This window comes from Carcharodon carcharias, chromosome 25 (genome assembly GCF_017639515.1).
Source record: "Carcharodon carcharias isolate sCarCar2 chromosome 25, sCarCar2.pri, whole genome shotgun sequence".
Classification (NCBI taxonomy): domain Eukaryota; kingdom Metazoa; phylum Chordata; class Chondrichthyes; order Lamniformes; family Lamnidae; genus Carcharodon; species Carcharodon carcharias.
The window spans coordinates 20,969,081-20,992,769 of record NC_054491.1 but is presented as its reverse complement, the minus strand read 5'-3'; the positions used below and the strand labels follow the sequence as shown (position 1 = coordinate 20,992,769).

The 23,689-nt window shown below is 43.6% G+C and overlaps 1 protein-coding gene across 7 annotated transcripts in view; it reads left to right on the top strand.

The window, feature by feature from the left end:
- Window positions 1–23,689, top strand: part of LOC121269665 (pleckstrin homology-like domain family B member 1) — a 331,530-nt gene that overhangs the window by 84,509 nt on the left and 223,332 nt on the right. For all 7 annotated transcript variants that reach the window (XM_041174450.1, XM_041174453.1, XM_041174451.1 and 4 more), the window contains exons 2-4: window positions 2,500–2,601; window positions 9,532–9,655; window positions 20,001–20,180. In XM_041174450.1, coding sequence (XP_041030384.1) covers window positions 2,500–2,601; window positions 9,532–9,655; window positions 20,001–20,180 — 406 coding nt within the window. The remainder of the gene's footprint in view (window positions 1–2,499; window positions 2,602–9,531; window positions 9,656–20,000; window positions 20,181–23,689) is intronic.

The window sequence follows — 23,689 nt, the reverse complement described above, 5'->3', positions numbered from 1 at the left end:
AAGAAGCATCTTACAGGAAGAGAAAGAGGTGGAGAAGTCTATGGCCTCAGCAGCTGAAGACATGCCCACCAATGGTGGAGTGATAGAAATTGGGGTTGCGCAAGAAGTGAGAATTAGAGAAGCACAGATATCTCAGGAGGTCATGGGGCTGGAAGAGGTTACAGAGTTAAGGAGAGGTAAGGCCATGAGGGGATTTGAAAACAAGGATGAGAATTTTAAAATCAAGGTTGCCAGACCAGAAGCCAATGTAGGTCAGCGAGCACAGAGGTGATGGGGTGAACAGACCTTGTATCCACTGGCCCATCCAGTCTGTCCCATAACACAACCCATGCATTGTCATGGAATCTCCTGGAGATCCAGAGGGATCTGGGTGTCCTCATGCATGAATCGCTGAAAGCTGGTATGCAGGTACAGCAGGTAATAAGGAAGGCAAATGGAATTTTGGCATTTATTGCTAAAGGAATAGAGTATAAAAATAGGGAAATATTGTTGCAACTGTACAAGGTATTGGTGAGACCGCACCTGGAGTACTGTGCACAGTTTTGGTCCCTTTACTTGAGAAAGGATGTAGTTGCACTGGAGGCGGTTCAGAGGAGGTTCACTAGATTAATTCCAGAGATGCGGGGCTTGATTTATGAGGAGAGGCTGAGCAGTTTAGGCCCATACTCGCTAGAGTTTAGAAGGATGAGAGGAGATCTAATTGAGGTATATAAGATGCTAAAGGGGACAGACAAAGTAGACGCGGAGCAGATGTTTCCCCTTCTGGGGCATTCTAGAATGAGAGGTCATAGTTTTAGGCTCAGGGCTGGTAGATTTAAATCAGAAATGAGGAGGAGTTACTTTTCTCAAAGAGTCATGAATCTGTGGAATTCATTACCTCAGAGTGCAGTGGATGCCGGGACGCTGAATAAATTTAAGGAGGAGATAGACCGATTTTTAATTAGTAACGAGTGGAAAGGTTAAGGGAAAAGGGCGGGAAATTGGAGTTGAGTCCGAAATTAGATCAGCCATAGTCGTGTTGAATGGCGGGGCAGGCTCGAGGGGCTGAATTGCCTACTCCTGCTCCTAGTTCTTATGTTCTTATAAGAAACCTAGGGTCAACTAGGGGTGAAAACAACTGGAAGCTTCTTCTCCGATAATTTAGGATGTCAAACTATTCCAGGAGAGCACAGTGACCCACATCTTGTATGAAGAGATCTAACAAAGAGACTTCTCATCCTAACTTAATTTGCAATTGGGGAATTCTGTGTCTCCATTGGTATCCAGGCCCTGGGCGTTTCCAACAGAGACTGTTGGAAATGTGTGGCTCCTGTCGATTGTCCATTCAACAACTGGGGAAATAATATTAAAGAATTAAATAGAATTTACAGTGCAGAACCAGGCCATTCAGCCCAACTATGCTGGTGTTTATGCTCCACACAAGCCTCCTCCAATCCTCCTTCATCTCACCCCATCGGCATATCCTTTTATGTTTCCTCATGTATTTAGCTAGCTTCTCCTTGAATGTATTTATGTTGTTCTCCTCAGTCACTTGCTGTGGAGGTGAGTTCCACGTTCTAACTGCTGAAGTTTCTGAATTCCCTATTGGATTTATTAGCAACCGTCTTATATTTCTGGCCCCTGGTTCTGGTCTCCTCCATAAATAGAAACATATTCTTTTGCTCTACCCTATCAATCATCTTCATCATTTTAAAGATCTCTATCAGGTCACCCACCAGCCTTCTCTGTTCTAGAAAACAGCCCCAACCTGTTCAGTCTTTCATTAGTTCTCAGTTCTGGTATCATGCTTGTCAATCTTTTTTGACCTGCTCCCATATTTCTGTATTCAAAGGGGGGCCATGGACTCTGATGGTGCTCATTCCCTCCAAGTGTCAATATAGAAGTTGCTTTTAGAATCTCAACTCACACAAGGTCCTACTTGGCAAGGAGCAAGCTGATTGAGATTATACATCAGGCTGGATGTGTATGTTCCCAATTTATTCTGATAGACCAAAGGAAGCTGCAATGGGCTAATCAATCATTTTCCCCTTTGGTTCATTTTAATTGATGTGATGGTTAGTAATCACGAGACTGTGAGATCAAGCTCCAATCCACGATTTGAGTTCAAAATCTACACTGCCACTTCAGTGCAGTGCTGAGGGAGTGCTGCATTGTCAGAGGTGTCATATTTGAAAGAAGAGTCTTTTGATTTGTAATCGCTGTTGTAATGTAATCGCTGCTCTTCTTCAAAATGGTGGCGTGGGATCTGTTACAGCCGCCTGAAAGGGCAGATGGGGTCTTGGTTTAGTGTCTTTCCTGAAAGACGGCACCTACAGCAATTCAGCACTCTCTCAGTATTGCACTGGGATTGTCAGTCCAGACTTTGTGCTCAAGTCTCTGGAGCAGGTGGGATTTGAATCCACAGCCTTCTGATTGTGAGGCGAGTGTGCTTTGCGAAGAGATTCTGTGAAGCACCTAATCTGAAATTGAAAGAATAATTTTTTTTCTCCTCTTTTCAAGGATATCCAAGAGTGTGAAGGATCGATTGTAGATGATGTAATCATGGACAAAGCAAACAGAAACACAGTTGGCCAAATGAAAAAATCACAGAAAATCATTCAGGTAAAATATGCTGGATGAGGAACAAAGGCGACTGAAGTCTGGAGTATATTTGCAGCCAGTTTTATCTTTGGCCCAAGGCATTGCAGATAGTGGGTTGTCACATAGATCAGTTTGTAATGTGGTTCAGTGAATGGACAACTCAATTACAGCCACTTTATGATGCTTGCTGCAAGTGAATTGTAATCATGGGTCAGTGGCTAACACTCTGCGTGGTACTGAAGGAGCACCACAGTGTCAGAGGTCTTGACTTCTAGATGAGATTTTATTCCTCTCAAGTGGATGTAAAAGATCCCACAGCACTATTCCGAGGAAGAGGAGAAATGTCCTTCCTGGTCTCCTGGTCAATATTTATTCCTCAACCAGTACCACTTAAACAAATTATCTGGTCAGTCTCATTGATGTGAGAGCTTGCTGTGTGCCGATTGCCTGCCTTGTATCCTAAGTATTTCATTGGTTGTAAAGTACTTGGCACTATACTGACATTGTGTGATCTATTGTGGGATCTATCCTGATGTGTGACCTATTGTGTGATCCCTAAAACAGATTATCGGGTTATTATCTCATTGCTGCCTGCATGACCTGGATGCAGATTGGCTGATGCATCTGCCTCTCATTCAAAACGCTTTGCCCCATCCTAAGCAGGTGCAAGGAATTGTAAAAGTGTGAGGGCTTTTGTTTCTCTCTGAAGTGTGACAAGAAACAAATGTGTCTCTCATAGAAAGTGCCGGTGGGTAGAAAGACTTTTAAGGAACAGTTAAGCTACCCGTGATGTAGCCCACACTCAGTTGGATTAATCTTTTCTAAAACAGGGTAACTGAGTTGGGAAAGAGACTGCAGGCACTCATTCTGCAACACCACCTATTGACTGGAGCTTCAAACTGTTTTTATATGGAATCTCCACACTAAATGTTTCCAGAGACATGATCAGTGTTAAATATTAACCAAATGTCACGAGAAGGGGAAAGTGGACGTGAGATGTCCTAATCAAATGGTGATCGTGGATTAACTCAGGACTTCCGGGCTGATGAATAATTTGAGAATTATCCTATACATTAAGAAAGTAAAAAATTTGTTTTATTCATTGAGGGGCATGGACAGAGTGGATAGGGAGCAGCTGTTCCCCTTGGTTGAAGTGTCAGTCACAAGGGGGCATAAGTTCAAGGTGAGGGGCAGGAGGTTTAGGGGGGATGTGAGGAAAAACCTTTTTACCCAGAGGGTGGTGATGGTCTGGAATGCACTGCCTGGGAGGGTGGTGGAGGTGGGTTACCTCACATCCTTTAAAAAGTACCTGGTGAGCACTTGGCATGTCATAACATTCAAGGCTATTGGCCAAGTGCTGGTAAATGGGATTAGGTAGGTAGGTCAGGTGTTTCTCACATGTTGGTGCAGACTCGATGGGCCGAAGGGCCTCTTCTACACTGTGTGATTCTGTGACTTTGTGATTCATGGGATGTGGGCTTCGCTGGCTGGGCCAGCATTTATTGCCCATCTCTAATTGCCCTTGAGAAGGTGGTGGTGAGCTGCCTTCTTGAACCGCTGCAGTCCATGTGGTGTAGGTGCATCCACAGTGCTGTTAGGGAGGGTGTTCCAGGATTTTGACCCAACGACAGTGAAGGAACGGTGATATATTTCCAAGTTGGGATGGTGAATGACTTGGAGGGGAACTTCCAGGTGATGGTGTTCCCATGTGTCTGCTGGCCTTGTCTTTCTAGATGGTAGCGGTCGTGGGGTTGGAAGGTGCTGTCTAAGGAGCCTTGGTGAATGGGCAACACTGTAAAAGCCGGGAAGGAGGACCTTTCTCAGGGAGAGGGCTAGAATGGAGACAGTTCGAAGGGAAAGGAAAGGTGGACTAAGTGTAAAACAAGCGACAGAGATTTACCCTACTTAACAAATTAAATATTGCTGAAAAGAGAGATATGTTGTTGAAGGTTTTTGTCTTGCACTCATCAGGTCAAACACAAGAATACCAAATTTCAAAGTGATCACGACAATTTATAATACCGGAGAAAAGGGTGCTGATTGGTTGGCAAGCCGACTCTAATTGGCCAAGGTGTTGTTTGAAATTTGGCATCCTTGCTTGCATTTGTCCTGATGAGTGTAAGATGAAAAGCTTCAGTAACATGCCTCCCTTTTCAATGACATTCAATTTTTTTAATACCAAGCGACTGATTAAAAAAATTAAATTAAACTCTCCGTCTCGAGATTCCTCCCGGCACCATTCTCTGTTTCGGAGACAGTGCATTAGTGGTCTCTGTGTCTTGGCCTCTGCCAATTTGCAATTTGATATAGTTGGAACTGAGAATGAGGAAAGACACCACAGTTTGAGAGAGTTGATCTGCACCATTGGCTCCCTGAAAGTGAGAGATGAAATTTTCCCAACTCTCCTGGAATGGATGGAGCATTAAGTTGGTCATTGAACCATGGGTTTTTCCCATCCAAACATTTTAAAGGACAGAAAAATCAAGGCTTTCAAAAGTCACTTGATAGTAGAGGGCTTGAATATTTGCTGAAAAGAGAGAGATGTTGCTGAAGCTTTGCCTCTTGCACTCATCAGGACAAACACAAGAATGCCAAATTTCAAACAACCTTAACAATTTATAATACAGGAGAAAAGGGTGTGAATTGGTTGGCAATTGACTCTGATTGGTCGACGCATTGCCTTGGAGCAAGCAACAGGGAACTGTAGGCTCCCAGGCTAATTTGGATTGAAGTTTGACATTCCTGCATTTATCCTGAGTGCAAGATGAAAAGCTTCAGCCAAATGTCTCCCTTCTCAGCTACAAGCAAAAGTGGAAATCTTCCACTATTGGTTCATACTGAGGAGCTGCTATATTTCCCAAATTGCAACAGTGACTACACTTCAAAAACACTTCATTGTCTGTAAAATGCTTTAGGACCTCCTTAGATTGTGAAAAGTGTTATATAAATGCAAGTCTTTCTTTCTTTACATTGGAGTTTGAAACTTAAAACAAGAGGTGCAAAATGGTTTTTGAGAAATGGCTGGGAACCAGGCAGAGTTTGTAGGCCTCAGATGGTTGCTTAATGCGTTCCATCTGTGTGAACTTTGCATTTTACAATGAAAAATAATGAGTTGCATTGCTATAGCACCTTACATATTCTCAGGAAGCCCCTAAATACTTTACAGCCAATGAAGTACCCTTAACGTGTAGTCACTGTTTCAATGTGGGAAACACAGCCAATTTGTGCACAGTAAGATTCCGCAAACAGCGATGACACAACACGAGGTTGTCACCCACACAAACTACAAAAGACATTTGTTTCCAAGACAGTGTATCTTTAATCTTTATTCCCAAGGACAATCCCACAATGGGACAAGCTGCCAAAGGAAATAATCACAGCCCCATCACTTGAAATCTTCAAGACCCAACCTTAGATTATTTCCATTTAAAAGTTTTCATTATCAGATGACTATTTCAGCAGGTTGTTCCTGGTTTAGCAAGTGCTATCCAGATAAACATTCTGTCAAAGGGTCATGAGGACTCGAAATGTCAACTCTTTTCTTCTCCACCGATGCTGCCAGACCTGCTGAGTTTTTCCAGGTAATTCTGTTTTTGTTTTTGTTTTTGTTTTGGTGGAATACAGATGTTAGTCTGTGATGCTGGCACAACTAAAGCAGAAACAGAATTACCAGAAAATCTATTCTATGTTGATGCTGGTTGAGGGATTGAGGGAGAACTCCTATTGTCTTTGTTGAGTTTAGCATCTCATCCAAAAGATAGCACCTTCAACAGTGTAGCACTCCCTCTGTACTGCACTAGGAATGTCAGCCTTGATTACATGCTCAAGACTTTGGAGCCAGACTTGAACCCACAACCTTTGGACTTAGAGAAGCATAGACTAAGTCACAGCTGACGCTTTAGCACAGAGTGAATTGCACTGTTGAATGTGAATTCTCAGTCCACTTCACCCACAATGCTGTACAGTGGTTACAGCAGTGGCTGATTAAATACAAATATCAAAGCATTCCATGCATGCCATTGTTGATACTGGGAGGTGAGTAGAGAGCTGGTTACATGTACTGCAGAACCTACCTCTTAATCACTTTGGTGTGTTTCCTGCCAAATCATTTTCAATGTAATTGGATAATGTTAATCTTATTAATGCAGCTCTTGCTTGCTTGTTACTCTTTGGGAGATAGTTTGTTGCACAACTCCTCATTATGGCTTGGGGGATTTTGTCTGATCAGAATATTTACTCTGTCGCTAATACACAGTGCTGAAAGGACACCTTCCCTTGTGAGTTTAAACAATAGCAGCAGCATTTCTCTGTTTTCAGTTGAAATATTGAAATGTTTTAGAATTCTGCATATAGTTAGTCACAGCTTCAGAAAGAAAGAAATCACATTTATATAGCGCCTTTCACAACCTCAGGATGTTCTAAAGCACTGTACAGCCACTGAGGCATTTTTTGATGTATTGTCACTGTTATAGGGTAGGAACAAGACATTTTAGAACAAATTTAAAACAAAGGATTTTTTATAACATATGCACAAATACAGGTATGTATACACACACCCATGTGCATGTACAAATACACACATGTGTACACACATTATACACACAGGTATATACAAAGCATGCATACATGCACACAACCATACACATGCACAAACGTGCACACATACACACCAAATGCACATACACACATATGATCATACATGCTCACACTATTTCAGAAATGATGGGTGCTTTCAGGCGAGTGGGTAGAAAATCAAAGGGATGAAACAGAAAATGAGACGTTCACTTGTTCACCCCTGCTGCAAACGGATTGATTCCCGACATTCTCAGGACAGACACAGTGCAATCCCTGTGATTTAAAAAAATAATAAATCAAGCTATGAAGTGATGCAGTCTGCCACAAGTGGAAAGGTGGAGCAGTTATTGACTCCGAGAGAATGCAGTTTGCTTGGTGCCAGGAGATGATGCTGTGGCACCAGCTGATTAATTAGAGCAGAGTGTAAAGAGTGTTATACAGAATCACGTCTCAGGGGATAAGCTGACAGAATTTGTGTGATTTGAAGCTGCCATGGCGACACAAGCTGTCAGATATTATCCAGATGCTGTCGAAATAGAATCAAAAAGCTGCTTACTACAAGTGCCAGCTATGGCTCACTGGGTAACATCCTCACCTCTGAGGTTGAAGGCTGTGGGTTCAATTTCCCCCTCCAGGACACATAACCCAATCTGGCATTCCCAGTGCAGCACTGAGAGCACACTACGTTGTTTGGCAGTGCCAAGTTTTAAATGAGGCATCTCAGATGGCCGTGAAAAATCACCCGGCAGCATTTCAAAGAAGAGCAGGGGAGTTCTCCACAGTGTCCTTGACAATATTTGCCCCTCAATCAAAATCTCCACATCAGTAACGATTGTTATGTATCTCATTGCTGTTTGTGGGATCTTGCTGTGCATAAGTTAGCTGCTGCATTTCTTACATCAGCTACAAAACTTAGTCATACATTGGCTACAAAGTGCTTGGGGATGTCATGAGGTTGTGAAAGGTGCTATATAAATGCAATTTTGTTCCTTTTCTTATCCTCCACAATTAGCCGCATCGGAAACAATTCAAATTCCGCGGTGAATTCCAACGTGCTCCATTCGAGGGATGAGATGGCAAATTCACCTCCCACTGTCAATTGAGCCAATCACCCTGGGGCAAAGATATCTCAGAAATGGAGAGTTCTGTGGCTGGGGAGAGGGGTGAGGGGGGTATGGTAATGATTTCGGGCTGAAGAAGGCAAGAGTCAGGAAAGGGCAAGGTCAGGAGGGCATTTAAACTAACCAAATGAGAATTTTCAGTTGGGGCCATTAAGGTCGGGGAGGATCAGAAGCCAGTGTGATGGGTAAGTAGGACTTGATGTGGGATAAGATACTGTTATTAGACTTAGAAATGAGCTGATGTTTACAGAGAGTGGAGTACAGGAAGTGGTTAGAAGTACAGATGAATGTTCCAGCAGCAGAGGGGCTGAGATAGGGGTGACACTGAGGATGGATCAGCAGTGGAAGAGAATCTGCGATGGAGAGATAGTCGGACAGGCTTCCTGATGAAGAGGAAATGGAACCTGAAGTTCCCCTCACAGTTTGAGTGGAACGCTGAGGTTGTACCTAACCTGATGGAGCTTGAAACAGTTGCTGGTGAGGGGAATGTCATCTTGAGGGACTCACAAGACTGCAGGAGCAAAAAGAGAAGGCATAGTTCCAGATAAATAAGAGCGGAACCAAGTGAGGTCAGTACCAATGAGATAGACAATAAAACAGGGGTGGTAAGGAGGAAGTGGAGATACTGTACCTCACTAACAGAGAATGTGTACATTTCTTTGGTAATTCTGAGTCACATCTAGCTCCTAAATATAAATTGTTTGCTGCCTGCCTGCTGACAATGAAAACTTTCATCATAAGCATCAGTCATACCAAATTAAAGCAAAACCAACCATATTATCGTGAGCACACTATTTTAAACCCTTCAGGTCCATTGTTTGTTATCTGTCCCATGTTATTGAGTGGAATCGGCCACTGTCTTGAAATTTGGAAGAATGAGAGGCGATCTTTATCAAAGCGTACTAAATTCTAGAGGGGCTTGACAGGGTGAATGCTGAGAGGCTGTTTCCCCTGGGCTGGAGAATCTAGAAGTGTGGGCACAGCCTCAGGATAAAGGGTCAACTATTTAGAACTGAGAAGAGGAGAAAGTTCTTCTCTCCGAGGGCTGTGGATGCTTGGTTGTTCAATATATTCAAAACTAAGATTGATAGATGTTTGGACACTAAGGGAATCAAGGGTTAGAAGATCAGCCATGATTGTATTAAATAGAGGAGCAGGCTTGAGGGTGGCCCAAGGACTCCCCCTGCTTCTTTTTTTTGTGTTCTTATGTTATCCTAAGCTATTTGACATCTTGACATTCTTCTCTTCCTGTCAGAACACTCCTCTGGACCTCATTGACACGGGAAAGGGGCTGAAAGTACAGACAGACAAGCCTCACCTGGTGAGCCTCGGAAGTGGCCGCCTCAGCATTGCCGTCACTTTGCTTCCGCTTGAAGAAGGTGAGAGAGCGCTCCCTTGTCGAGTGGTTTGGTTGCCATCGCTGATACTTGGGGTGTCAATTGCATTGTTTTCAGCTGTTCAAAATGTGTCAACCGTGGCTTGGTGGGTAGCGCCCTCTCGTCACTGAGTCAGGAGGTCATGGGTTCAAGGCCCATTTCAGAGCCTTGGGCACAAAAATCTAGGGTGGCACTCCTGTGCAGTTCTGAAAGAGTGCTGCACTGTTGGAGGTACAGTTTTTCCAGATGAGATGTTAGACTGAGACTCTATCCTTTCTCTTGGTTAGACATAAAAGATCCCATGGTTCTATTTTGAAGACGAGCAGGGGAGTTATCCCTGGTATCGTGGGCAATATTTATTCCACAATCAACGTCACTAAAACAGTTTTTTCTGGTCATTAATCTCATTGCAGTTTGTGGGAGCTTCCTGTGCACAATGTGGCTGCATTTTTTCATTAGAGCGATGACTATGCTTCAGAAAGTACTTCATTGGATGTAAAACACTTTGGGATGTGCTGAGCTTGTGAAAGGCAAATGTTTCTTTTTTTCTTCAAACCTTCCTATCTGCTCACTCCTTTTCTCCACGGTAACCTCGCTTCCTTGTTCTGCATCTCAGTCCACACTGCATGTTCTCCCGACTCTGGCCTGTTGTTCATCCTCCATCCCCTCTGCTCCCTCGTCATTTGCAAACCCTCGCACCATCATGGCTGTGCATTCTAGGGTGTCCTCGCTGCAACCCTCTAACTCGCTCCTTCTCTCTCCAAGTCTCCTCTGACCCAGATCTTAAACCAAACCTTCAAACTGAGATTCTGCCTCAGCCCTTCTGTCTTTAACCCTTTAAGTGGGGAAGGGATTGGGAGATTTCTGAACGTGAAAGGCTATAAGTCATCAATTTGCTCTTTGGTAATCCTTGTCACCTTGGTTTCTTCACAATATCAAATCTTGAGAAAAGCTATTACACTTCTGGCATGTCCTCGGGCAAGAGTGCATATTGCATGTTGGATAAAATACTGCAATTCTACCTGATAAGCCCTTGAGGGAGAAAAATATTAAAGAATGATGTAAAGGATTGGATCGCAATAAGCCCAAGAGATTCTTTCTGTTCTGAAACATCTCTTTATGATTGGTAGCAGAGCACTCCTGGGATAAACCCCTCAGAGTTTGCTGTCTGTTTATGATTCTCTCTGAAGCCACTGGTCCGTTACTGCTTGAGAATTCTCTTAGGATGCTCCACAATTCCTTTGAACTGTTCGAAATTTCAGATGCACTGTGAGAAGTTGGGGTTGGGAGCTGTGTGCAAGTGTTGAGGTCAGGGAAGGAAATCCCTCTAAATTTTTAATGTCAAAGTAAAATGAAAAGAAAAAACAAATTAAAATATATCCCATGCCAGTGGGACTCCAAATAAACTGGAAATTGTACGTGTCATTTGTAGCACAGAGATGACATCACAATCTTTACTGAAAAATAGTTTCCAAAACAAAAATAATGAAATAATTTCAGCATATTCCACGTTTATTTTAGTTTTTAAAATTACATTTTGAGAAGAATTGCAGGCATCTTACTAGTCACCTTAGTGTCCAAATGGTCTTTTCTTGAAGGCCTCCTCCCTCGTTTTTAGGGGAATGGGTTGGTGCTGGAACTGGGGAGAAGATTAAGGATCAGATTAAATTTCACTGGAAAGGCTGTGCTGAGACAGATAACACATTGGCTGCGTATAACTATCAGAGCCAATCTCCAGGCACCAAATCAAACAAGATACTGAGTTTGCTTCATGGAGTGGTCATTATCGTCTCATCGACTGGCACCTCTGACAAGTGAACAAAGACACTTCTCAGAGCTGCTCCCTCACTAAGTTGATGCCTATTCGTTTTTCTCCCTGGCAAGTGAAGACACAAGGTAAGTACCTTCTCGAAAAGTTCCTGTGCCACGTCCTCATGGGTCTCGAGGCTGGCTTCACTGCTGCTGTACTGCTGTTGGTCCGAGTTAAGCCCTGTCATTCCTGTGAAATTGTGTGTTTTACTTCCACTGCAGGCTGCTAAAAATCATGCCAAGCTGATGTGGAATTTTACGCTGGCTGATCAACCTTGTTTGCACAGCAATATTCCTCATCAATTGCCCTGTTTCTTCCATGATTGAGTTGTTTTTTGATGAGATGTTAAACCATCTGCCCTCTCAGGCAGATGTAAAAGATCCCATGGTATTATTTTGAAAAAGAGGGAATTTTCCTTGGTCCCTCAATCAACATCACTAAAAACATTATCTGGTCATTGTCATATTGTTGTTTGTGGGAGTTTGCTGTGTACAAATTGGCTGCCACATTTCCTACATTACAACAATGACTACACTTCAAAAGTGCTTCACTGAAATATCTGAGTGTCTGTATGTGTGAGTGTGTGTTAATACTTGTATGCCTGTGTTTGTGTGAGAATGTCTGTGTTGTGTGTAACTATGTGTGTAGATGTGTGTCTTTGTGTGAAAGTGTCTGCATAATGTGTGTCAGTGTGTGGGTCTCTCTCACACTCTGTGTTTGTACGTCTCACTCTGTGTGTGTGTGTTTCTTTCTCTCAGTGCCTGTGTGTCTGTGTGTGTCTCTTTCTGTATGTGTATGTATGTGAGAGTTTCTCTGTGTTTTTCTCTGTGTCTCTGTCCTTGTGTGTGTGTGTGTGTGTGTGTGTGTGTGTGTTTCTCTCTCTCTGTGTGTTTCTCTCTCTCTCTCTGTGTCTGTGTGTGTGTGTTTTTCTCTCTCTCTCTGTATCTCTGTGCTTGTGTGTGTGTTTCTGTGTGTGTGTGTTTATCTCTCTCTGTCTGTGTTTGTTTTTTTTCTCTCTCTGTATCTCTGTGCTTATGTGTGTATGTTTCTCTGTGTGTGTGTTTCGCTCTCACCCTGTGTGTGTGTTTATCTCTCTCTCCCTGTATCTGTGTGTGTGTGTGTGTTTCTCTCTCTCTCTCTATCTGTGCTTGTGTGTGTTTCTCTGTGTCTGTGTGTGTGTTTCTCTCTGTATTTGTGTGTGTGTGTTTGTGTTTCTCTATCTCTCTCTCTCTCTGTATATCTGTACATGTGTGTGTGTGTTTCTCTCTGTGTCTGTGTGTGTGTGTGTGTGTGTGTGTGTGTTTATCTCTCTCTCTCTGTGTTTATCTCTCTCTGTATCTGTGTATGTGTGTTTCACTCCCTATATATCTCTGTGCTTGTGTGTGTGTGTTTCTCTGTGTGTGTGTGTGGTTATCTCTCTCTCTGTATCTGGTGTGTGTGTGTTTCTCTCTCTGTATCTCTGTGCTTGTGTGTTTGTGTTTATCTCTCTATCTCTGTGCGTGTGTGTGTTTCTCTGTGTGTGTGTATGTTTCTCTCTCTGTCTTTGTGCGTGTGTTTATCTCTCTCTCTCTATCTGTGTGTGTGTGTTTCTCTGTATGTGTGTGCTTATCTCTCTCTCTCTGCATCTGTGTGTGTGTGTGTTTCTCTCTCTCTGTATCTCTGTGTTTGTGTGTGTGTTTCTCTCTCTCTCTCTCTCTCTCTGTGCCTGTGTGTGTGCGAGGTGGAGGGGGTTTGCTGAAATTACTTGCTTATTTGTGGTTTAAAGCAAACCTGCCTGATCTTTCTCCAGCTCCACTTCTCTGAATTCCTTTGCTTCTAGAAGGAATTCCAACCTCAGTCTTATCAGATCCGAAAGCAGGAATGCTCTGATGACTGGCTTTAATTTCAGTTTTGATTTTTGATGAATGCAATTATGACCCAGCTTCTAATGTGTACACAGGAGGTAGGGAAAGGGGAGATGATGGTGTGAAGCTGCTGTTTGCCACCATAAACCAGCAGTTCCTGAGACACATTGACGTCATGTACAGAATTGCTGGATATAAGCGGGGGAGGGGAATGACCCAGCTTAAAACTAGCTCAAGGCTGAATGAAACAGGCTTCTAAAATAGTTCATGTAAATTCTTTGCAGTCCATTTAGTTTGAGCAGTGATGTAGGAAATTCACTTGAAGATATTGTTGAGTATCTTTGTGACTTTTTCTTGTCAAGGTAAGGTATGCACTTTGACCTCTGCCAGTGACTGCGCAATAGGGTTGCCAACCCTCCAGGATTGGCCTGGAGATCAAACTCCAGGACATCTGCTGTGTGCAATCCTGGAGAAAAATCATCAGGATATTAAAAAAGATTGCTTTTTTTTGGTCATTTTCTTAGAACATTTCTCTTTACAGCTGTTTGGCTGACAGTCCAGCATCATCCAATTGCGTAATGAGTCTTTTTGCTTTCCAGTTGGCGTAGGAAGGCAGTGGGTCACAAGGATGGATGTGTTGGTCGATGAATGGCTGGAGTGCGGGCGGGGGGGAAGTCATGTGATGAAACCTCCAGGAATACATTTAATCACAGTTGGCAACCCAACTGCACGGTATAAGAGAGCTACCAAGACTAGAAGTTAAAAACAACTTGCATTTAAATAGCACTTTAACATAATAAACCGTTTCCAGATGCTTCGGAAGAGCATTATCGGACAAAAAGTAGCCTTGTGCCACGTAAGGAAGTATTTGGGCCAGGAGCTTGTTCAAAGAAAAAAGTTTTAAGGAGCATCATAAAGGAGGAAAGAGAGGGGTAGCAAGGTAGCAAGGTTTAGTGAGGGAATTCCATGGCTTAGTGTGGATAACCTTTGCCTTTGTGACCTACACGGCCAGGTTTGATCCTCGGTCTATGCTGAACTAAATACTCTAATTAATAAGCTTCAACGCCTGAGGATTTGGGAGAGAACAATTGGCCAGGAGACTGTCTCTTGCTGTTCAGCATCTACTGTGTGCATATTTGACAAGATTCAGTGCATCCTGACGCCACTCTCGATTGAATTGCCTCTGGGCCCTCACTGGGTAGAAAATTGGGTGGCGAGCATGCTCAAATTCCCAGACTACCTCGTCTCCTTCTTGAGGCCTCAGTACGGAGTTATTTTCTCCATCTCAGACACCATACAGTGTGTGGTCTGGTAAAGAGGAATACAGCAAAAGCAGCCCGTCAAAGACTCCTGTCACTTTGGCTGGTACTCACAAAGCTCACAGAGTGCTGAAAAAACCCCAAAATATCCTGCTTCCAAATCTAGTCTGAATGCAGCACCAAATTCAGTGAGTAACAGGTACCTAGGAGTGAGTTACAGACTGGAATATATTTGAGCTGTTTGGGGAGGGTTGCTGGTTTATATACAGAGTACCAGATACTCAGGGTGAGTTACAGAGTGGAATATAATCGAGGGGTTTCGTGGGTTTATACACAGAATACCTGATACCCGGGAGTGAGTTGCCACCTGAAATCTAATCAAGGGGTTCAAGGAGGGAGAGTTTTTTATAAAAAGCATAACATACCCGCAAGTGAGTTGCAGACTGAAATCTAATCAAGGGGTTCAGGGGATTTAAAAACAGAGTAACATACCCAGGAGTGGGTTACAGGCAGGAATCTATTTAAGGGGTTTCTATGGTTTATATATAGAATAACAGATACCCGGGAATGAGGTACAGACTGAAACATGAGAACATGGGAACACAAGGAGGCCATTTGGCCCCTCAATCTGTTCCACCATTCAGTGAGATCTGGCATAATCTGTGATCAACCCCACATACACAACTTTCCCCCATATCCCTTAATGCCTTGGCTAACAAAAGTCTAGCAATCCAAATTTAAAATTACATTTATTCTGGCTCAAGCAACAACAGCAAACCCAGCCCTGTCAACCCTGCAGTGTCCTTCTTAACATCTGGGGGCTAGTGTCAAAATTGGGAGAGCTGTCTCTCAGACTAGTCAATCAACAGCCTGACATAGTCACACTCACAGAATTATACCTTACAATGTCCCAGACACCACCATCACCATCCCTGGGTATGTCCTGTCCCAACAGCAGGACAGACCCAGCAGAGGGAGTGACAGAGTGGTATACAGTCAGGAGGAAGTTGCCCTGGGAATCCTAAACATCGGACCCCATGAGGTCTCACGACATCAGGTCAAACAGGGGCCAGGAAACCTCCTGCTGATTACCACGTACCGCCCGCTCAGCTGATGAATCAGTGCTCCTCCATGTTGAACACCACTTGGAGGAAGCACTGAGGGTGGCAAGGGTGCAGAATGTACTCTGGGTGGATGACTTCAATGTCCATCTCCAAGAGTGGCTCGGTAGCACCCCTACTGACCGAGCTGGCCGAGTCCTAAATGACCTGACTGCTGGACTGGGTCTGCAGCAGGTGATGAGGGAACCAACAAAAGGGAAAAACACACTTGACCTCATCCTCACCAACCTGCCTGCCGCAGATGCTTCTGTCCATGACAGTATTGATAATAGCACCACACAGTCATTGTGGAGAGGAAGTCCTGCCTTCACACTGAGGATACCCTCCATTGCCTTGTGTGGCACTATCACCATGCTAAACAGATAGATTTCAAGCAGATCTAGCAACTCAAGACTGGGCATCCATAAAGCACAGTAGCCATCAGCAGGAGCAGAATTGTATTCGAACACAATCTGTAACCTCATGACCCAGCATAACCCCCATTCTATATCCCCCAGTCTACCATTACCCCAAGCCAGGGGATCAATCCTGGTTCAATGGAGAATGCAGGAGGTCATGCCAGGAGCAACACCAGGCATACCTAAAAATGAGGTGTCAATCTGGTGAAGCTACAAAACAGGACTACTTGTGTGTCAAACAGCATATGCAGCAAGTGATAGACAGAGCCAAGCAATTCCACAACCAACGGATCAGATCTAATCTCTGCAGTCCTGCCACATCCATTCAGGAATGGTGGTGAACAATTAAACAACTCACTGGAGGAGGAGGAGGCTCCACAAATATCTTCATCCTCAATGATGAGGAGCTCAGCACGTCAGTGCAAAAGGTAAGGCTGCTACAATCTTCAGCCAGAAGTGCCGAGTGGATGATCCACCTTGGCCACCTCCAGATGCCAGTCTTCAGCCAATTTGATTCACTCCATGTGATATCAAGAAACAGCTGAAGGCACTGGATACTGCAAAGGCTATGGGCCCTGACCATGTTCCGGCAATAGTACTGAAGACTTGTGCTCCAGAACTTGCCATACCCCTAGCCAAGTTGTTTCAGTACAGCTACAACACTGGCATCTACCAGGCTATGTGGAAAATTGCCCAAGTATGTTCTGTACACAAAAAGCAGGAGAAATCTGACCTGGCCAATTACTGCCCCCTCAGTCTACTCTCGATCATCAGTAAAGTAATGGAAGGGGTCACCAACAGTGTTATCAAGTGGTACTTGCTTCGCAATAACCTGCTCACTGATGCCCAGTTTGGGTACCGCCAGGGCCACTCAGCTCCTGACCTCATTACTACTTCAGTTCCAACATGGACAAAAGAGCTGAACTCCTGAGGTGAGGTGAGAGTGGCTGCCTTGACATTAAGACTACATTTGACCGAGTGTGGTGTCAAGGATCCCTAGCAAAACTGGAGTCAACGGGAATCCAGGGGAAAACTCTCCGCTGGTTGGAATCATATCTAGTAAAAAGGAAGATGGTTGTGGTTGTTGGAGGTCAATCATCTCAGCTCCAGGACATGGCTGCAGTTGTTCCTCAGGGTAGTGTCCTAGATCCAACAATCTTCAGCTGCTTCATCATTGACCTTCCTTCTATCATAAGGTCAGAAGTGGAGGTGTTCGCTGATGATTGCACAACGTTCAGCACCATTCACAACTCCTCAGATACTGAAACAGTCCATGTCCAAATGCAGCAAGACCTGGACTATATCCAGCCTTGGGCTGACAAGTGGCAAGTAACATTCACGTCACACAAGTGTCAGGCATTGACCATCTCAAACAAGAGAGTCTAACCTTCACCTCTTGATGTTCATTGGCATTACCATTGCTGAATCCTCCACCCCCAACATGCTGGGGCTTACCATTGACCAGAAACTGAACTGGACTTAGCCATATAAGTACTGTGGCTACATGAGCAGGTCAGAGGCTAGGAACCCTGTGGTGAGTAACTCACCTCCTGACTCTCCAATGCCTGTCCACCATCTACAAGGCACAAGTCAGGAGTGTGATGGAACACTCCCCACTTGCCTGGATGAGTGCAGTTCCCACAACACCCAAGAAGCTTGACACCATCCAGGACAAAGCAGCCCGCTTGATTGGCACCCCATCCACAAACATTCACTCCCTCCACCACCGACGCACAGTGGCAACAGTGTGTACCATCTACAAGATGCACTGCAGGAATTCCCCAAGGCTCCTTAGACAGCACTACCTAAACCACAACCACTATCATTTAGAAGGACAAGGGCAGCAGACACATGGGAACACCACCACCTGGAAGTTCTCCTCTAAGCCACTCACCATCCCGACTTGGAACTATATCACTGTTCTTTCACTGTCTCTGGGTCCTGGAACTCCCTCCCTAACAGCACTGTGGGTGTACCTACACCACAGGGACTGCAGTGGTTCAAGAATGCAGCTCACCGCCACCTTCTCAAGGGCAACTAGGAATGAGCAATAAATGCTGGCCCAGCCAGCGATGCCTGAAACTAAATAAAAAATGTAGTGTTTTGCAGAGGATATTTTCAAACATCTACCACCCTTTGTGTGTGGAAGTGTTTCCTAATTTCATTCCTGGCTCTAATTTTTAGCCCTATAATTCTAGATGCCCCAATCAGCAGAAATAGTTTCTCTCTTTACCCTATCTGTTGCCCTTACTTTCTTGAAAATTTCAATTAAATCACCCTTTAACCTTCTAAATTCCATGAATCCAAGCCTGGTTTGTGTAATCTCTCCTTGTGGTTTAATCTTTAGAGTCCTGGTATCATTCTGGTAAATCTAAGCTGCACGCCAAGGGAGTTACAGCCTAGAATCTAACTGAGGGGCATCAGAGGCTTATTTTTCATATTTATGTGTGGAACACCTTGTAAAACCTTCCCTCTTTCGTGGCTTTTGGTTCCGTATGTTGACCAGAAACTAAACGTTAATTTCTTAAAAGCTAAACATGGTTTGTAACTAATTATATCCCTTTCCAGCTAATTTTATTTTTAAACGACAGACTATTTTTAAAGTCGAGTCTGACAAGTGTGTTTGGGAAGTATTTAAATGAGTATGTGACTTTACCTCGGGCTGATCACAGCAATGGTGCAGCCAAGCATGAAGGTTGGTCACTTAGAGCCTGAGGGTTTCACTGAGCTATTTTCAATCCCCAACCCAAAGCACTGACATTAAGGTTTGAAATAATTTCAGGATGTGTCACTGCACGCACCATGTCCATGTTAGCTAATTTACTCTGAAACGGTGATGAGGATCTAAAAATTATGCGTGGGCAACAAATGCTGCTCTGCCAGCAGTGCTCACCACTTGCCCTCCCGCAGTGCTCACCACTTGTCCCCATGAAAGAATAAATTAAAAAATTCAAGAATTCTCAACACCTTTTGCCTCTGAGGCTCGATGTTATAAAAATTACACCCACCCTCTCTAACACAAATTGTTTTTCTTTGAAAATATTATAATGATAATATTAAACATATATCTTTGTTATTTTTGTTTCACTTAATGTGGAATTTGGGAGTGAGGTGAGTGAATGAGGGAGTCAGGTGAGTGAGTATGAGTGAGGCGAGTGAGTGAGTCAGTGAGAGAGCGTGAGTGAGGTGAGTGAGGTGAGTGAGTGAGTGTACAATGTCCACCAGCAGTGGAAACTCTGCACATTCTCAACCCAACTATCCACTTTGCATGAATGGATATTTTTCATGGATTCTTTCAAACCTTCTCGCAAAGCCCTCAAAGGCTTGGAGCCCCTGCTTGAGAATCGCTGCTATAATTGGGCTCAGTGCCCAGGAGCAAGTAGTGGGAAGTTTCTTTTATTTCTTTATCCATGGGATGTGTGCATCGTTGGTAAAGCCAGCATTTATTGCCCACCCCTAATTACCCTTGAGAAGATGGTGGTGAGCCATCTCAAATACAACTGAGTGGCTTTTGAGGACATTTCAGAAGTCAGTTAAGAGTCAGCCATGTTGCTATGGGTCTGGAGTCATATATAGAGCAGCAGGTTTCCTCCCCTGACAGGCATTAGTGAACCAGATGGGTTTTTATGACAATCTGGTTGGTTTACTAAGTTGGCAAGATTCTGGCCAGCACTCAATAAGGACTGGGTCAAGCTCCAATGTGAATGTCTCCCGTAGTTGAGCAGCCCATTCAAGTTGGCTGACCAGTTGGCCAAGGTACTCAAGGACATCTGGTGGAATGGTACCAGGGCCCAGAGAGACAAGAGACATCTCAGGACTATCCTGGGATGTCCTGATCCACGTTGCTTTTTCATGCCTCTGTCTTGTGCTATTCATTATCGATCAGTCACTTGCTCGTTTCTTGCCTTGCTCACAGGGAGGACTACATTTGGCAGTTCCGATTGTCCTACACAAGACATTAGTATCCAGGGACCCGGCATTGCTGCCCAGCATTGCTGCATTGAGAACCAAAATGGGGTTATAACGCTCTACCCATGTGGGAACTTGTGCACGGTTGATGGAATTCAGGTGAACCAGCCTAAGCGCCTGTCCCAAGGTAAGGGGAAAGTTAATAAACAAAAGTAGCATTTGAAGCATTAACTGTGAAGAAAGCGCATTTGTATAACACTTTTCACAACCACAGGATGATCCAAAGAACATCACAGCTTCCTAATACTAATGAGTGAAGATCTTTTTATCCATTCATTCAAGGGATGTGAGGGTCACCGACGAAGTCAGAATTTATTGCTCATAAATAAAAACAGAAAATGTTGGAAAAACTCAGCAGGTCTGGCAGCATCTGTGGAGAGAGAAACAGAGTTAACGTTTCAGGTGGATGACCTCTCATCAGACCTGTCAGAAAGATCATTGACCTGAAACATTAACTCAGTTTCTCTCTGTACTGCCAGACTGGCTGGAGCACTTCCAGCTTTTATTTTCTGATTTTATTTCAGACTTCCAGCATCCGCAGTATTTCACCGTGTCCCTAATAACCCCTGAGAAGATAATGACGAGCTGCCTTCTTGAATCACTGCCTTTGTGAGTCAGAAAGTTGTGGGTTCAAGCAGAACTCTGGTGCGTGTGCAAATTAGCTGCCACATTTCCGACATTACAACGGTGACTACACTTTTGTTGTAAAGATGCTTTGGGATGTCCTGAGGTTGTCAAAGGAGCTATATAAATGTAAAATAAAAACAGAAAATTCTGGGAAATGCAGCAGGTCTGGCATCATCTGTGGAGAGAGAACAGAGTTAATGTTTCAAGTCCATGTGACTCCCCTTCAAAGCCCTGAAGAAGAGTCATATGGAATCAAAACGTTAACTCTGTTTCTCTCTCCACAAATGCTGCCAGACCTGCTGCGTTTCCCAGAATTTTCTGTTTCAATTTCAGATTTCCAGCATCGGCAGTATTTTGTTTTTATATTTGTAGGAAAAGAGTTACCTAGAATTCTGATCTAAATCTTACCAGTGATATCAGCATTAAACAGACGTATTAATTCTCTGTTTACTGCTCTGTATTAAGCATACCAAATTTAAATGACTTGTTTTTCTAAGTAACATGTATGGTAATTAATTCTTTGTGTGAATGAATCAAGTTTATTCTTTCATGCAGCACAACCGAGGTGATTGACTTGCAATATTATTAATGAGGTCAGGAGGAATGCTTTATTGAACTATCCTCCAGAGCACAGCTTCTCCATTTGATAAACAAATGGCTAACAATCTCTTTCTTGAATGTACTGACCTCAAATTCCCTGAGGAGGGCCATGCAACTCTAAAGACTCCTGCTTAACTGTAAAGAAGCGGACTGTTAAGCTGCTGTTATTGCCCCAGAGCTTCTCAAGGTTTAGGCCTCTTTCTGTAAGAGCTTCAGTCTGGTGCCATGTTACCAGTTTCGTTAAGGATGGCACTCAGGGTGACCACACCATACACTGTACCTCAGACCAAGGAGGAAAAACAGTGCAAGTTAAATGTCTAATTCCATTGCCTACGAGGTTTTGTCCAGTGTTGATGCTTTTGAAGCTGTGAGACAGGGAGAGGTGGGAGGTGGGGGTCTGCGAATGTAGAAAAAGGATGGGGTTTAGGAATGGAGCTTGTGAATTTGGAATAAGATAGAGCCCACACCTATGTTAATTATATTGTTACGGTTAAGGATAAACAGGTGGAGGGTATTGATTGATCAAGTATCTTGAACACATATAAAGAGGGACTGAGCATGGAGTGTCCGCTGGTACACTTGAGGCTTTCCATGACCGGTGGGCAGTACTGGGGCTGGGTACATCTCCAGCCCCGGGAATGACAGTTTGGTTCAGTTGGTTAAGTTCCCTTTTACATTTTTTTGTTTTAGTTACAGTGCCCCAAAGGATGGCTGTCACCCCCTTGGGTTATTATCATTTGATCACTTGTCCTTTTAAAAGAGACTATAAAGAGGGACTGAGCACGTGGTGTCCACTGGTACACTGCAGGGCACTGTGGGGGCTGGAGTGCATCTTCAGCACTGGGGATGACATTTTAATTTGATTATGTAAGTTTCCTTTGACGTTTTGTTTTAGTTACAGTGCCCCATCAGGGGCTGTCACCCCCTTTGATTAATTTATTTGATTGTCTATTGGTTAATTTAAAAGAGCATGTAAAGAGGGACTGAGCATGGAGTGTCCACTGGTACATTTGAGGTCTTCTATAAACAATGGACATTGCAGGGGGCTGGAGTACATTGTCAGCACCGGAAACACCATTTTAATTTAATTAGTTAAGTTCCCTTTTCAAGTTTCATTTCTGTAACAGTGCCCCATCAGGGGCTGTAACACCTTTTATTAGTTTCTTTTGCAGTTTTCTTTAAAAGCACATATAAAGAGGGACTGCCCTTTAAGGGGCTGCCAACCTGTTAATTTGTTGATTTGACTTTATTCAAAAAAGTATAAAGAGCCACTAAGGGGTAGTTAATTAGTCAATTAGTTTATTTGTTTATTTGATAGAGTTTAAAGAGGGCACAGGATTGGTTGGTTGGTTGGTAGGTGGCAGATGTATGTAATGCTGCATTCTGTAAATAATCCTACTATCAAGAGAAGGATTTGTGTCCAGATTCGCACTTCACCATCTGACTTGGGATTCATTTGACATGGGGCATCTTGTTGCATTGCATCTTGCTCACTATCACCAGTGGTTGCAGAAAGGTGGTAGTGTTATTTATATGTTGTGTAAATATGTTGTGTAAATATAACTCAGGAAACTATTGACAAGGCTGTTGGGTGAAATGTGATTTTTCCATGACCAGAGATAATCTCCGCTCCATGTTAAAGATTGCAGCGAGTGTACCGCTGAACCAGGAGTTCAGGATATTTATCACAGGGAGTGAGCTACTATTACACATGATGACAAAGAAAAGAAAAGCTACTTCAGAAAACAATGCAGTCAGCGTGCATATCTCCAATTCCACTTTACAGAGTTTTAAGCATTTTAACTGTCGGCCATGGCTCATTCAGTTTGCAGATTGTGGGTTCAAATCCCACTCGAGAGATTTGAGAACATTATCTAGGCTGACACTCGCACGGAGAGGGATTGCTGCACTGTCGGAGGTGCCGTCTTTTCAACTAAACATTAAACCAAGGCGCCCCTGACCTCTCAGGCAGATGTAAAAACTTCCATGCCATTATTTTGTTAAAAAATAGGGGGAGGAGGTTTTAGTTCACTTCTCCACAGTGTCCTGACCAATCTTTATCCCTCGGTCAAAATCACTAAGAAAACAGATTATCTGGTCATTACCACGTTCTGGGAGCTTGCTGTGTACAAATTGGCTGCCACATTTCATACAACATCCACCACGCTTCATTGACTACAAAGCGTTTTGAAAAGTCCTGAGGCGATATATAAATGCAAATTCATTTTTTCTTTCTTGATAATTTTACCATAATTTGTTTTTCACCAACAAGATTCCAGGAATGTGCTTGATCTGAAACAGATGATCTGTTCCAGTTCCTAAATTAGCTGAGCAGCCTTTAAATCGCACCCTCAGTGTGACAGGCTCAGGACAGCATTAACCCAGCAATTAGAGAGGAAGTCTCACTGC